This window comes from Tupaia chinensis, unplaced genomic scaffold (genome assembly GCF_000334495.1).
Source record: "Tupaia chinensis unplaced genomic scaffold, TupChi_1.0 Scaffold000528_1, whole genome shotgun sequence".
NCBI lineage: Eukaryota > Metazoa > Chordata > Mammalia > Scandentia > Tupaiidae > Tupaia > Tupaia belangeri.
This window is the reverse complement of record NW_006160041.1, coordinates 340338-357519: the sequence shown is the minus strand read 5'-3', so window position 1 is coordinate 357519 and position 17182 is coordinate 340338. Positions and strand designations below refer to the sequence as shown.

The 17182-nt window shown below is 39.7% G+C and overlaps 1 protein-coding gene across 17 annotated transcripts in view; it reads right to left on the bottom strand.

The window, feature by feature from the left end:
- Window positions 1–17182, bottom strand: part of TTLL5 (tubulin tyrosine ligase like 5) — a 330457-nt gene that overhangs the window by 289550 nt on the left and 23725 nt on the right. For all 17 annotated transcript variants that reach the window (XR_003550803.1, XM_027775153.1, XM_006157045.3 and 14 more), the window contains 3 exons: window positions 13352–13434; window positions 11466–11572; window positions 2720–2850 (listed from right to left, as the gene is read on the bottom strand). Coding sequence is in view for 16 of the 17 variants with exons in the window: in XM_027775153.1 (XP_027630954.1) it covers window positions 2720–2850; window positions 11466–11572; window positions 13352–13434 (321 nt within the window). In the remaining variant the exon portion in view is untranslated. The remainder of the gene's footprint in view (window positions 1–2719; window positions 2851–11465; window positions 11573–13351; window positions 13435–17182) is intronic.

Here is a 17182-nt window from a genome sequence, read left to right as displayed (position 1 = left end):
CTCAATTTGCAGAAAACATATCTATATACATAGAAAACACAAAAGAATCCACAAAAAAACTCCTGAAAGTGATAAATGAATAATAAAAAAAATCTATAGCATTTCTATACACAAAAAATGAACAGATTGAGGTAAAAATGAAGAAAGCAATCTATTTACAAAGGTCACAAAACATATTAGCTACCTAGGAATAAACCTAACCAAAGAAGTCAAAGACCTTTACAAGGAAAACTAGGAAAAACTAAAAAAAAGAAATTGAAAATGACACAAAAAAGGGAAACCAGCAGTTAGCGTAATGGCTATGTCGCTGGACTCCCACGTAGTCGACCGTGGTTTGTGTCCTGGACCCGGTGGCTTAAAACTCATGCCGGGCACGTGTGCGTGCATGCCCAAGATCCCGAGAGGAGAATGGAGGAGAAGGTATTGTGGCATGACCATCCCCCCTGGGGGGTGATTCCTCGCTTTCTGCCTCTATGTCTCTCTCTGTCTGTCTGGTGAGCATACGTGCCCTATAGCGAAAATCTCTCCAAAAAAAAAAAAAAATGACCCATGTTCCAGGGTTGAAAGAATTAATATAATCAAAATGTCAATTCTATCCAAATTAATCTACACAGTCTTGAACAAGTCGCCAGAGATAGTCTTCACAGAATTAGAAAAAAAAAATCATAAAATTTGTCTGGAATCATAAAAGACCCTGTATTAACAAAGTGACACTGCACAAAAGAATAAAGTAGGAGGTATCTCACTCTCTGACCCCGAAATATATTACAAAGCTGTGATAATTAAAACAGCAAGGAATTGGCACAAAAACAGATATTTAGACAGAACAAAACAGAGAACCCAGAAATAAACCCTACAACATAAAGCCAACTGATCTTTGACCAAGGACACAAAACAATCCAGTGGGGAAAAGAACATATCTTCAGCGAATGGTGCTGGAAAAACTGCATATCTACCTGTAGAAAAATGAAACTAAACCCCTATTTCTCACCACTAACAAAAATCAACTCAAAATGGATCAAAGATCTAAACATAAAACTTAAAACTATAAAGCTACTGGTGGAAAACACAGGGAAGACTCTTAGAGACATCTGAGTAGGCAAAGACTTCTGAAATAATACCCTCAAAGCACAGGCAATAATCCCAAAAATAGATAAGTGGGACTACAGAAGGTTAAAAAGCTTCTGCACAACAAAAGATCAATAATTAGAGTGAAGAGACAACCCTTAGAATGGGAGAACATATTTGCAAACTCTCCCTCAAATAAGGGACTGATAATCAAAATATACAGGGAACTCAAGCAGCTTACCTGCAAAACCATATCCAATCCAATTACAAGATGGGCAAATGAACTGAACAGACAATTCTTCAAGGAAGACACATGAACAGCCAAAAGCATATGAAAAAATGCTCAACATTCCTTATCATAACAGAGATGCAAGTGAAAACCACAACAAGATACTGCCTAATCCCAGTCAGAATGGTCAAGATTAAAAAAATTAAAAATGACAAGTGCTGTCAAGGCTGCAGTAAAAAGGGAACTCTCCTATCCTACACTGTTGGTGGAAACATAAATTACCAAAGCCACTATGGAGAATAATATGGAGGTTCCTCAAAGGCCTACAAGAAGAACCACTATACAATCCAACAATTCCACACCTGGATATTTACCCCAAGGACAGGAATACACTCAGTCAGAAAAACACTTGCACATTCATGTTTATTACAGCATTATTCACAATTGCTAAGACATGAAATCTACCTATATGTCCAAGAACAGATGAATGGACTGAAAAACTGTGGCACATATACACTATGAATACTACTCAGCCATTAAAAAACAGTAAGACCCTGGAATTAGATAGAAACTGGATGAATATAGAAGATTTAAAGCTAAGTGAAGCAAGCCAGACTATGAAAGATAGGCATTGTATGTCCCCACTTAATATATACCAAATATCTGCACTCTATGGCAGAAACTGAAAGATTGAAAGGTATAAAAGCATGGAGAGCAACAGTGGATACTTGTGACAGTGGATGAGAATGGTGGGAATTCGGGGGAAGATGGGAAATAAGGGGTATAGGAGAGAGGGAATCAAGAGAGGAAAAAAGAAAAACATTTAATGAACACAAATATGGAAAACTGTTTGTTGATGATAATGTGTATGATAATATCTGACTGGACTACTATGCAACATATTCATGCTGGGAAAATTCATTTGCATGATATAAAGATATACAGTAACTGAATATAAAAAAAGAAGAAAAAAAGAAGAAAAAAAAAGGAATAAGCCCAGGGGCTCTACTATACAGTGTGATGACTATAGTTAATAAGGACGTATGGTATTCTTAAAAAATACTATAGGAGAGTCAATGTTAAGTGTTCTCATTGCAAAGATGGTAGGTGTGAGGCAATGCATACATAAACAGCTACATTTACATCCCACAACATACACACACACATACACATGCACTTCAAAAGATCATGTTGGACATCATAAATACATACAATTCTATTTATCAAATATTTTAAATAAATGTTTTTTAAATGAAAAAAAAGGAAATTGTTGGAGTTATCTTTGCAACTATTTTACTATAGAACACAATTGTATTAAAGATTTGAAAAGCCCTAAATGTTAGACAGTTTGACGCAGCTCTGGGGTTAATTTGCCCCAAGTCTAGGTGCTAGGAATTGAGGACTTCTCAATTAAGCACTTACTACAGAATTCCGCATACTCAGCTGGCAGGAGGAAGGTCTGAGGGAGGATGTGAAAAGCCTTGAATCCATGCGTATGCTGCATTCGAATGATGTTTTTATACAGTCGGTCCTTCCGGGTTAGTTCATAAGACCTAGAAATTTTTTTTTAAAGTTATTTCCATTTCAGTTAACTATGACTCATAGATTTTCCTATGTTATCAATCAGTCTAAAAGAGTCCAGAGTTTACAGTTCTAGTGCAGTTACTGAAGATAGTATTATATCCCAAGTATATATCCAGAAAGCTATTACTCATTTTCATCAAATCACTTTGGTTGGATTTATTAAGACTTGTCCCTTTGTAGTCAACATTTCCTTCATATTACCTCTAGCTCCTGGGTAAACATTCACCTATTTCCTGACTAAAATTTTACCTGTTCCAAAGAGTCAAACAAGTGGAATCATAAGGTACATAATATTTTTTTAAAATAGTAACTATTGTATATGCTAATTTCTTATTTTTTTTAAGTTTATTTATTTCTTCCATGAGTGAGAGAGACAGCAAGACAACATCCCCACCATGGTCCAATACCCTGACCCACTCCCAGCCTCAGCAAGCCTCAGATCAAGAGCAACCATGTGTTTAAGTACTCAGGGAGGTTTTCAGACGTGAACTCAGAACCTTCCTGTGTAGATCACCTTTGCAGAGCACTACATTTTACTGCTGTACCACGGAGTGGCCCTGGTATGTGGTCTTTCTGAGACTGGCTTATTTCATTAAATATAATGCATTTGAAATTTATCCTTATTGTTGCATATTTCAATATTTTATCCTTTCCCTTGATCAGGAGTAATCCGGTGTATGGATGCACCACAATTTATTCATTCACCAAATGAGAGACACTGGATTGGTTCCAGATTTTAAAGATTATGAACAGAGTCACTACACACATCTGTGTACAGACTGTACTTTTTTTGTTGTATCTAAGAAACAAAACAAGGAAATGGTCACCTTAAAATTAGGGAAATAACAGCTACCTATATCAATTCATTCTGATATTCTTCAAAAAGGCACTTCCATTAGTCTCTACTGTACTCATAAGTCTATGATTTGTCCCACTATTTAAAAATCATTTGAGAATCTTTTTTTTAGAGGTTTTTGCTATAAGAGTGTGCACTCGCCAGACAGGCAGAGACAGAGAGACAGAAAGCGAGAAATCCCTCCTCAGGGGTGATGGTCACGCCACAATCCCTTCTCCTCTCGGGATCTTGGGCATGCACGCACACGCGCCCGGCGTGAGTTTTAAGCCACCAGGTCTGGGACACGAACCGCAGTCGACTACGTGGGAGTCCAGTGACATAGCCATTACGCTAACTGCTGGTCCTTGAGAATCTTTACTGTAACCATTAAATATTTACTGCATCTGTTCCTCAGTTTAAATTCTTACTATGATTCAAAGACTGCTTTGTCAAATCTAGGCATCATAAACACTTTTTTTCTTATCCACCACTCTTCAGAAATTTATAGCAGAGGCACCCAAATTTTAGTGTATATAAATATCAACTAGCAAGTGTCTTAAAAGTGCATGTTCCATACACATATATACGTGAAGCCTGCAGATATTATGTATTAAACATAATAAAAATTTTATTAGAGGGCAAAGAAGAATTGAAGAGACTAAGGACATGTGACAAATAGACATAATATAAGATCCTGGATTGAATCCTGAAATTTAAAAAAGAAGGATATTAGTAGAAAAGCTAGTAATAAGATATAGTCTGAAATTCAGTTAATAATACTATATACCATATAATACTATATACTATATAATACTATATAATTTCTTAGTTTTGATAACTACACTACAGTTACACTGTACATTAGCATTAGAAAAACTAGATAAAGGACACACAGGAACTCTCAAATTATTTTTTGCAATTTTTCTCTAAGTCTAAATCTATTTAAGATAAAAAGATAAAATGTTGAGCCAGCTAGTGGTGTTTTGGTTAGGTTGACTGGATCCCAGTTTGGCCAACTGTGCAGTTCAAGTCACGGGCCCAGTGGCCTGAGAAATAAGCTGGGCATATGTGCATGTATGCCCAAAATCCCAAAAGAAGGGTAAAATGGTGGAGAAAAGATTCCAATATGGCCAACCCCATGGAGGGGTGCTATCTGTCTGTCTGTCTGTCTCTCTCTCTTCAGGAAGTGCATACACCCTCTAGCAAATTAAGAAAAAAGAAAGAGAAAATGTTAGAGTAACAGAGACTTCTCATGCTGGCCCAGCAACACACCAGTTAAATGCTCTGGAGAGGAAGCCAGATTCCAAATGACCAACCAGAGTTTGAGCCCTGGCCCCAGAGAACTGGAAGACATACTGGGTATGCTCATACATGTGCCCAAGATCCTGACAGGGTGGGATAATTGGAGCAAAAAGGGCTGCAGCATGAACAGGCCTCATGGTGGTGATGTGTGTGTGTGCGGGGGGGGGAAGCTTTCTCCCCCCCCCCGCCTCTCTCATGCATGTCCATGCACCCTCTGGCATTAAAAAAAAAAGGAGTTCATGATTTTGTTGTTGTTCATTTGCTAGAGGGCACATATGCACATGGGGGAGAGAGAGAAAGTAAGAAAGCATCTCCCATGGGGGACAGCCACACAGCAATCCTTTCTCCTACATTTCTCCTTTGGGATTTTGGGCAGGCATGCATACACACACACACACGTACACACAAGCACACACATACGAGCACACACACACGTACACACACAGTTTTTCAAGTAGTCAGGTCTGGGACTCAAACCATACAGTCAGCCATGTAGGATCCAGTCACCTTAATTACCAAGCCACCACATGTCCCTAAAAGATCACAACATTATTAGAAATATTAGATGCTTTAATTCTGAGTTAGAAGTATTTTGACTGAAACAGGAGAGAGAACACAAAGTACACTGTGAAAATGTTATTCATGTTTTCAAACTTAAGAGTATAATGCATTCAAAGTGTAATAAAAAACAAAAACAAAAACACACATAGGTTGGAATTTACTATTACTAACCGAGTCCTAATTAAGATGACATTCTGGTGGGCTATTAAGTGGCATAGTGGTTAAGGTGCTGGACTCTCATGTGGCCAACCCCAGTTTGAGTCCTGGACCCAGCAGGTTGAAACTCAAGCTGTGCATGTGTGTCCAAAATCCCAAGAGGAAAATGGAGAAGGGACTGCAGCGTGGCCATTCCCCCTAGAGGAATGGAGGGTGATTTCTCACTTTCTCTCCCTTTGTGCTTCTCTCTCTCTCTCTCTCTCTCTCTCTCTCTCTCTCTCATGAGCACAAATACCCTATAGCAAAAGTCTCTAATAAAAAATTATATTCCTGGGACCAGCAGTTAGCGTAATGGCTATGTCGCTGGACTCTCACGTAGTCGACCATGGTTCGTGTCCCAGACTCAGTGGCTTGAAATACGCCAGGCGCGTGTGCGTGCATGCCCAAGATCCCGAGAGGAGAATGGAGGAGAAGGGATTGCGGAGTGGCCATCCCCCCTGTGGGGTCATTTCTCGCTTTCTGTCTCTCTCTGTCTGTCTGAAGTGCGCACGCACCTTATAGCAAAAACCTCTCAAAAAAAAAAAAAAAAGATATTCCTATACACCTATAAGAATACTTCAAAAATTACTTTTTAAAGTAATATTCTTCTAGCATGGATTAGGAATGCAGACCCAATTATGGGCTACTGTCAAGACTGTTAAAATACCTATTTAAAATAGATTATTTACTTCAAGAATCCCATAATGCATTTAGAAAACTACACCCACATCCTCCAGGCATTAATGAAGAAACTAAAGTCTGAATTACTTTCAGACATAAAATAAAACTGGAACTTGCTATGAAGACTCAAAATTCAAGAGTATGAAGAACCCATTTGACAAGAGAAACAGCACAGGACAATATTTATACACAATGAGTGGGACAGTAGAACTGAAAAATCAAGAGTGTCTTCATTTCCTGAAACTGAGGAGAAAAGTATGAGGTAAGTGAAAATAAGATTGGTTAGCATGAGTGAGTAATTGGGGTATAAACCCTGGAAATAAAATGTACCACTAACCAAATAAATATTTTTAAAATGGATTTGCATCTCTTCATTAGACAGGTGAGACTGGTTTTTCTCGCTCTCCATTAGGTCATGTGATTCTTCTTTTTTTTTTTTTTTTTTTTGGAGAGATTTTCACTGTAGGGCGCGTGCGCTCGCCAGACAGACAGACAGAGACATAGAGACAGAAAGCGAGAAATCACCCCCCAGGGGGGATGGTCACGCCACAATCCCTTCTCCTCCATTCTCCTCTCGGGATCTTGGGCACGCACGCACACGCGCCCAGCGTGAGTTTTAAGCCACCGGGTCCAGGACACGAAACGCGGTCGACTACGTGGGAGTCCAGCAACATAGCCATTACGCTAACTGCTGGTTCCCGAGACACAGCGCTTTTAAAAAAATAATTTATTTACATTTAATTGTCTATCCATATTGGGTACAATACGGTTTTTCAAAACAGCCAGGTGTGTGATAATCAAATTGTCTATCTTTGTGGGGTACAAAATGCTTTTCCAAAGCATGCAGGTGTGTGATATTCAAATCAAAGATATTACCATATTCAACATTTTAGACAAAGAACATTATGAGGTACACCTTCAACTTTTGCTCTAGTAGTTTTCTTTTGAAATGTATATATACATATACGTATATCTATGATTAGCAATATTCCTTTCTTTTACTCTGCTGCTATACGTTGTTCCTTAACCTATCTGCCTTGTTTATATGCATTCTTTTTTGGGGCAATAAACTCAAAGATATCAGCATGTATATAATTTTCAAAAGAGAATTTTACATTCTTGGGTCTTTTTTAAGTGTTTCTTCCCTTTGTCCCTCCTATTTACCCTCTAACATCCACTCCCCTCCTTTACAGACTCTAGTATCTACACTTATCCTTCCTACTATCATATTTTCAGATCTTTTAATTTCTACCATAGATTGCAGATATTCAGTATATATTGAGCAAGGATACACAGTGTTTATCTTCCAAAGACTGGCTTACATCACTTAAAAGTAGATCTTCCATATTCAACTATTTTGAGACAAATGATAATGTCTCATTGTTCATTACAGCTGAATAGTACTCCATAGTGTACATGTGCCACAATCTGTCAACACAATCATCACTTTTTGGGCACTTAGGTTGAGTCCATGTCTTTGTGACTGTGAATAATACTGCTATGAACATGCAAGTGCAAATGTCTTTCCAAATGAGTGCTTTCCTATCCTTTCAGTAAATACTAAGAAGTGTGATTACTGGGTCATATGGTAGTTCTATTTGTAGGTTTCTGAGGAACCTCCATAGTGTTTTCCATAGCAGCCGTACCAATTTACATTCCCATTAACAGTGCAGGAGAGTTCCCTTTTCACCACAGTCTTGCTAGCATTTATTATTTTTTTTATTTCTTTGATCATAACCATTCTGACTGGAGTTAAGTAGTATCTCATTGTGGTTTTGATCTGTTCTTCCCTTATGATAAGAAGTGTTGAATTTTGTTTTTTTGAGGGTTTTTTGTTTTGTGTTTTTGTTTTTGTTTTTTTGCTATAGGGTGCATGCGCTCGCCAGACCGACAGAGACAGAGAGACAGAAAGTGAGAAATCACCCCCCAGGGTGGATGGCCATGCTGCAATCCCGTCTCCTCCATTCTCCTCTCAGGATCTTGGGCACGCACACACACACGTGCCCGGCGTGAGTTTTAAGCCACCGGGTCCGGGACGTGAACCGCAGTCGACTATGTGGGAGTCTAGTGACATAGCCATTACGCTAACTGCTGGTCCCTGAATGTTTTTCATATGCCTATTGGCCATTTGTATGTTTCCATAAAAAGTTGCCTGTACAGTTCATTTGCCCATTTTTTAATTGAACAATTCATTTTTTTTGCAGGTAATCTGCTTGAATTTCCTATATGTTCTGGCTATCGGTTCCATATCTGAAGCATAGCTTACAAATAGTTTCTCATTCTGTAAGCTATCTTCTCACTCTACTTATTGCTTCCTTTGCTTTGCAGAAGCTTTTTAATTTGATGTAGTCCCACTTGTCTATTTCTGGGATTATTCCCTGTGCTTTAGGAGTCTTATTTAAGAAAGCATCATCTACTCCAATGTCTTCAAAAGAGTCCCGTGTTTTCCTCTAGTAGTTTTATAATTTGAGGCTTTACATTTAAACCTTTGATCCGTTTGAGCTGATTTTTGTTAATAGTGAGAGAGAGGGATCTAGCTTCATTTTTCTGCAGGTGGATATCTAGTTCTACCAGCACCATTTACAGCTAAGACTTTCTTTCCTTCACTGCATTGTCTTGTACCCTGTGTCGAAGATCAGTTGGCCTTATGTTTTGGGGTTTACTTCTGGATTCTCTATTCTGTTCCACTGGTCTGTGTGTCTGTTTCTGTGCCAATACCATGGTTTTCTGATTATCACCGCCTTGTAAGATATTTAGAGATCAGGTGGCGAGATGCCTCCAACTTCATTCTTTGTTGTATAGTATTGCCTTGGTGATACAGGGCCTTTTATGTTTCCAGATAACTTTTATGGTTGTTCTTTCTATTTCTGTGAGGAATGTCCCCAGTAATTGCATTGAATTTGTAAGTTAATTTGGGTATGATTGACATTTTGATTATATCTTCCAATCCAAGAGCATGGGATGTCATTCTACTTTTTTATCTCATACTCAATTTCTTTTTCCAGTTTTTCATAGTTTTCCTTGTAGAGGTCTTTCACCTAGGTTTATTCCTAGGTACTTTGAGTGTGTGTGGCTATTGTAAATGAGATCGCTTCCTTCATTTTTTTTTCTGTTACTTTACATTGTTCCATAACCTATTTACCTTGTTTACATGTCTTCTTGTATCTGTTAAACACTTTTTTCCTGAGCCCCCCCACTCATCCTCCATCACACAGGCAATGTTCTAAGCACTTTACATCTTGATATATTAAATCCTCACAACAGTCTTATCAAAATATGTGCCATTAGCACCTTCTTGTTTTTAGAGAGAGACATATTTTTGTTATAGGGTATGTGCACTCACTGTAGAGACAGAGGCAGAAAGTAAGAAATTACCCCCAGTAGGAATGGTCATGCCACAATCCCTTCTCCTCCGTTCTCCTCTCAGGATTCTGGGCATGCACACACATATGTGCCCGGTGTGTCAAGCTGCCAAATCCAGGACTCAAACCGCAGTTGGCCATGTTGGACTACAGCAATGTATACCATTATGCCATCTGCTGGTCTCAGCACCTCCTTTTTAACCAGCAAGGAAACTGATACCCAGAAAGTCATTTGCCCAAGGTCACTAAGAAGAGCTGGGATCTGAGCCCAGGTAGTTGGCTACAGAGGCTCTACTTCTGGTCACTAGGCAATACTTCCTGTCTGGGTTGCCATTGACAAAACACTTATAAAGAGTCTTCTATTCCAATGACACTCAATTCTATAAACTTCTTCCTAATTATAAGCCAAAACTCACAGAATGATCTGTCATTAAAAGCTAAGTTTAATGGGGGGGCCAGATGGTGCCAAAGCAGTAAAACATGGCATTTTTCAGGTAGACCCACATGGGAAGTTGCCAGTTCAAGTCCATTCCTGAGTAAGCTAGGCTAATGCTGAGGGTGCATCATGGAATGAAGACCTTGTTGGGAATGTTGGATCTCTGTCTCTCTCTCTCTCTTCTCTCTTCCCTCTGTATCTTTCACTCATGGAATAAATAAATTTTTAAATAAAAAGCTATGTTTAATTATCTATCATCTAATAACCCAATTATGCCATCCATCAGTTCTGTTAACAACAAGGAAATGGATAACCATCATTATATAAAAAGGATCTGTTATACTTATTGTTATTAATAATATTAAACTAGATACTGATTTTTTTGTACTTTTGTTTGGAAACCTGCAAATTTTTATATACAAGGGCAATACACCACATTAAGACTCTATGTGGGCCGGGGCCAGCAGGTGGTGTGGTAGTTAAGGCGCTGGATTCCCAGAAGGCTGACTATGGTTTGAGTCACAGACCTGGTAACTTGCTTTCTCACACTCTTTTTCTCTCTCTTTGTCTTTTGCTGGCCAAATAAAAAGTAATAATAATAAATAAAATAATCATTTAAAGAAAAAAGATTCTACATGGGTCACTCTTTCATAAAGGAGAAAAACAGTAACTAAAAAAGGGAGTTAAGAGCCACTGGGCTGGCTCCATGACCTGGTAGTTAAGGCAGCCAGATCTCTCATGGCCAACCATGTGGTTCAAGTCCCAGAGTGGCAACAGGATAAACACACCAGGCACATGTGCATGTATGCCCAAAATCCTGAAAGGGTAAGGGCTTGCAGCATGGCCATTTTTCATGAGGGATGCTTTCTCCTCTCCCTGTCAAATGCATGTGCCCCCTTGCAAAAAAAAAAAAAAAAAAAGGAAGAAAGAAAAGAAAAGAAAAAAGAAGAACCTATCCACATGAAGTGCTCTTAAGATCAATTTTAGGAAAAAGAATCAGAAACTGTCTTCTTTAAAGCCATCCCCACTACAAAGCCCTTGGGACATGTTCATATGTGCTTCAGGAATATAAGTACGTCAGGATGACTTGCAGACCACTCTATAGCACAGATTTTTCTTCTCCTTTTTTAAAGGATATTTATCATCTCTGTTGGCTACACTACCCAATATCAGGTACCTTTAAATGGAGTAAAGCAGCTACAGGACCATTACCTGGGAAAGTGATTAACCTTCTGTGCTTCAGAAAGGGTGCGAAGTAAGAAGGGCTTCAAGTGGGATCCTGTCCACATAAGATTATAGTCAGTGCTACTTGGGTGAACCTAAGGGCAGACAGAAAGACAAAAAGGCAAAAAATATCAATGATATCCTCTCTTCAAGGGAAGCAATGGCAGGTCACAGTGATTTTTCATCCAGAGTACTTAGGAGGTGGTGCAGTCATTACAGAAACCTGGTGAGACCAATGCTGGAGAATCGTAGAATATGGAGATTACCCAGTTTAAAGAATGAGAGAGCTGGGCAAATCTCAGATACAAAAAGTAAAATAAATCGGTCCTTCTATAGAAGTCTTTAATGTCTTTATATTTTTGCATGTCAAAGTTGTGATATGAGGGTCCAACCGTAAAACTCCTTTCTCAGACTGTCCTTACATCTTGGCAGATACTAGGTATAATGTATTGATCAGAACTGAAACTGAATAGTAGCAAATCAACCTAGAATCCATTCATTCATCCACTTATTAGAATTCACTTGTCCAAACAACTATGTACTCTGTGCCTTATTATGATAAGGATCTTATTAAGCACTGAAGATAAAACAGCAAGAAAACAGGATATAAGTCAGTATCAGCATTTCCTCAAAGTGTCTCCTACAGATCTCAGCCTAGGATTTAGGAGTTAGAGGCAACTGTCAATTGTCTCAAACTATCTACAGTGGAAGTCTGTTCAGCACTTTTACCTGTCCTTTTTAATGACAACATCCCAATTTTCCCAATTTCGGTTTTAAAGCATGTATCAATCCCTCCACCCTCCACTCCCCCAGGAGAGGAGTAGAGCACTGACCCAAGCTAAGCCAATCACTCTATATCCAGAATGTGATTCTGGAGCAGAGAAAGGCACAAGAACAATGAACAAAGTCCAGTAACTTCCATGGCAGTGCCCTGAGGAGACAGTCCTGCGGATTCTTGTTCTTAGATCTTGTTCTGGACTGTTCCAGATTCTCCTTCTAAAGGCCTGCCTTGGGACCAGCAGAAGGCATACTGGTTACGTCGCTGGACTCCCACATGGCCAAATGCAGTTCAAGTCCCGGATCCAGTGGCTTAAAACTCACGCTGGGCATGTGTGAGCCCAAGATCCCAGGAGAAGGGAAGAGAAGGGACCGTGGCATGGCCATCCACCCTGGGGGGTGAATTCAGATGTTCTGTCTCTCTCTGTGTCTCCAGGGAGCACATGTACCCTATAGCAAACATCTCTCTTTAAAAAAAAAAAAGTCTGCCTTTTCAGCTTTTCAAACTCTAAGTCTGCTAGCCACCCTCAGCACAGCTTTCCTACATATTCCTTTTGGTTTAGGTTATGGAGAGTTCATTTCTGCTTTCAATAAAAGAACTTTAATTGTCAGATAATTCCTTATATTCAAGTTCAAGAACAAAGCAAGAAAAAAAAATGTTTTAACAGGACCAGCAGTTGGTGTAATGGCTATGTCACTGGACTCCCATGTAGTTGACTATGGTTCGAGTCCTGGACCTAGTGGCTTAATCACGCCAGGTGCATGTGTGTACATGCCCAAGATCCCGAGAGGAGAAGGGACTGTGGCGTGGCCACGCTCCCTGGGGGGTGATTTCTCGCTTCCTGTCTCTCTTTCTGGTGAACGCACGCACCCTATAGCAAAAACCTCTCCAATAAATAAATAAATCCTGTCGAACTGTTTTTCATATGCATCAAAAAGAAAATGGTGAAGCCATTTAGATATTTAATCCAGTTTTGTGTCATCAGTAAGCATCCATGTCCTTTCTAGAGCTGGCCCCATTAACTGGTAAAGTCAGCTAAGGGGCTAGAATTTCCAGCTTTTGTGCATATCAGTTGAGGTAGCAAAAATAAACTTACTTCATGAAATCCATGGGCTGTCAGAATGCTTCGTACAAGGCGACTGTCCGTTCGTACAATCTTATAAGACAAATGATAACGTTCTAAGGAAAAACACAGAATCAAGTTTAGTAAACAAAATATCTCTAGAAACAGAAATAAACAGTGAGGTGGTGATAGCTTGCTTTATTATACTCAACAACTTTATACTACGACCCTGAAAACGACTATAAATAAGTTCAGAATTATTTTAGATCAAAGGTTCTTAACCCAGGATTTACATCTTTGTTTTCACTAGGTCCTACCTTTAATTTTTTTTTCTTTTTTTCTTTTTTGAGAGGTTTTTGCTATAGGGCGTGTGCGCTCGCCAGAAAGACAGAGACAGACAGAAAGCGAGAAATCACCCCCCAGGGAGATGGCCACACCACAATCCCTTCTCTTCCATTCTCCTCTCGGGATCTTGGGAACTCATGCACATGCACCTGGCATGAGTTTAAGGCACCGAGTCTGGGCCTTGAACCCCAGTTGACTACGTGGGAGTCCAGTGACATAGCCATTATGCCAACTACTGGTCCCCCTAACTTTAACAGTGCCTTCAATTAGTAAGGTAGACAACAAAGCAGGTAGTTTTAACAGTATCTGTGACCCCACCACCAGCAATATCTTTCAATATTTCTTTGCAGTTGCTACAATAATCTCAAAATATCACCTATTCTTACAGCATTTAAAAATCAGGTAAGTAATAGACTTTCCAGTAGATTGTGTTATTTAATGCACTATTTAAAAAGTGCATACATCACAATTTTGTTTTTTAACAATTTGATCACTATATTTCAATACAAATGATATCCCTTATAGTCATTTTTTTTTATTCAATTAAAAACATTATTCTGGGCCCAGCTGCTGTGGCATAGCAATAACCCAAGGTTATTGCTGGAAGCCATATGGAAACTGTAGGTTCAGATTCCCAGGTTGGCTTGAAAACACACATGGAGTATACACAGGTACCCACACAGGTGCCCAAGATCCTACAAAACTGGAAGGCTGGGGAAAGGGGCATAACAAGACCTTGTCAAGGAGTGGTCTGTCTGCCTGTCTCTGTCTCTGTCTGTCTCTCTCTCACACACACACACTCTCTCTCTCTCTCTCTCTCTCTCTCTCACACACACACACACACACACACACACACACAGAAACAGGCTCTATTATTGATTTTTTTTAAAAAAAAAAATCACTCTAAGAAGAGATTCACAGGTCTCTCCAGACTGCCAAGAAAGTCCACTGTACCAAAAAGGTACAAACTCTCACTCTAGATAGCTCTGCGTCCCAAAATGCTTAGGGTCAGTGGTCCAAGAGTCCAATGAAGCCTGCAGATATGATTTGTTCATTCCTTGTGATGATGTAAAAATAAAATCAAATTAGTTGCTAACCTTTTAAAATCAGAAGAATCCAAATAAAAAATCTAGATCTCTGGTCGTCTCTTAAATAACCTTACAACGTTGGGCTTTCTTCCCTCTAATGGCATAATGGCAGGAGTTGACTGAAGAATCGCAAATGCCCCTCCAGATCAGCAGGGTACCGGGTCTACTTCACATAGTCACATTTCCTGCCAGACTCCTGTGCCGTTTGTGCTTGTGAGTCATCAGAGAGGAGAGTCTGTTACTCATGTGAGATCTCAATATATTCTTTTTTTTTTTTTTGAAATAAATGTTTTGGGGTTTTTTTGGAGAGGTTTTTGTTTGTTTGTTTTGTTTTTTTGCTATAGGGCGCGTGTGCTCGCCAGACAGAGAGAGACAGAAAGAGAAAAATCACCCCCCAGGGGGGATGGCAACGCCGCAATCCCTTCTCCTCCATTCTCCTCTCGGGATCTTGGGCACACACGCACACGCGCCCAGCGTGAGTTTAAGCCACCAGGTCCGGGACTCGAACCACGGTCAACTACATGGGAGTCCAACGACATAGCCATTACACTAACTGCTGGTCCCAGATATCAATATATTCTTGAAGACAAACACTTATCTGGACCATTCAATTCAACTCTTTTTTTTTTTTTTTTTAAGAGATTTTTTTTTCTATACAGTGTGTGCACTCACCAGAGAGACAGAAAGCAAGAAACCATCCCCAGGGGGATGGCCATGCCATAATCCCTTTACCTCCATTCTCCTCTCAGAAATTTGGGCACTCACACACACATGCCTGGCATAAGTTTTAAGCCGCCAGTTCCAGGACTCAAACCATAGAAAACTATGTGGGAGTCCAATGATGCCTTCCACTGGTTCCCTAATTCAATTTCTTTTGATGCACTACTACAAAATGTTTGAAAATTATCTAAAAATTCTCCAGGACAAAATTTTAAAAGAACTGCAAGTTGGGACCAGCAGATGCCAAAATATTTATGTTGCTGGACTCCCATATAGTTGACTATGATTCAAGTCCTGGACCCAGTGGCTTAAAGTCACGCCAGGAGCATGTGAGTGCATGCCCAAAATCCTGAGAACAGAATGGAGGAAAAGGGATTGCAGTGTGGCCATCCCTCCCGAGGGATGATTTCTTGCTTTCTGTCTCTACCTTTTCTTCAGTGAGCGCATGCGCCCTATAGCAAAAATCACTCTTTAAAAACAAAACAAAACAAAACAAAACAAAACAAAACAACTGCAAGTTAAACAACTTCTGAATGAGTATAGTGCAGTCACTTGTGGATAGACTCTATAATGATTTTCAGCCTTTATAGTCAAAGACAACCATTTCTTTTGATGATGAATGTGCATGAAAATATTCACAGATCCCTGCTGCTACTTGTCCAGCCTCCACAGGAAAGCCATGCAAAGCAGACACAGAAAGACTGGCATGAGAAACGCAGACACTCTGCTCTTCCCACTGTTGTGGTAAACTTGTAAAGCCCAGTAACAGGGTCTTCCCGATGAGCAATCACTACAGTGCAGTCATGTGTGTACTTAGTGCAGAACTGTAAAAAACAACTCAGGGTACTGCTTACAGAAGTGTTCTGGTTCCAAGCTGAGGAAGAGAGGAAGAGGGAAAACACGAAACAGGCCTAGAATACCTTGCTATGCCAAAAAAGAAAAAAAAAAAGAGAGAGAGAGAGAAATGCTGAAAACCTAATTGGGGACATGTCCCAAAGAGCATGAAAGGGTTCCTAATGGCCAAATTTGAGACAACTTGAACATAAAAATGAATAGTGACAGAGGTAGATTATAACACACTTATAAAGAATCCATAAATTCACTAACCTCCAATAAGAACCAATAAGGAAGTTAGAAGGTGTGTTGGTTGTTTTTTGTTGCTGTAACAAATTACCATGTTATCAGCTTAAACGCAAATGTATTGTCTTACAGTTCTGTTCCTTGGCAGTCTAACACACGTCTCACTGGGCTAAAATCACAGCACTGGCAGGACTGAGTTCTTTCCTGAGGCTCTGAGAAGGACTTGCTTCCTTCCCTTTTGTAGCTTCTAGTGGCCACCCTCATTCCTTGGCTTGTGGCTTGTGAAGGTCCCTTCGTCCACACTCAAAGCCAGCAATGGTGGGTCTAGTCCTTTTATTTCTCTGACCTCTTCTCCCTCCTTTTTCCATTTTAAAGAACCCTTGTCATTACATTAGGCCCACTTCGATAATCCAGGATAATCTCCTTATTTTAAGGTCAGTTGATTAGCAACCTGAATTCCATCTGCAACCTTAATTCCCTTTGCCATGTAAGGTGACATATTCACAGGTTCCAGAGATTTAGACAGGAACAATGTACTGGAGGAGGGGATGCCTGACTATTACACCCCCCCTTCTGACCCTCAAAGTTCATACCCAGCTCACATGAAAAGTGCATTTGTTCAACCCATCCA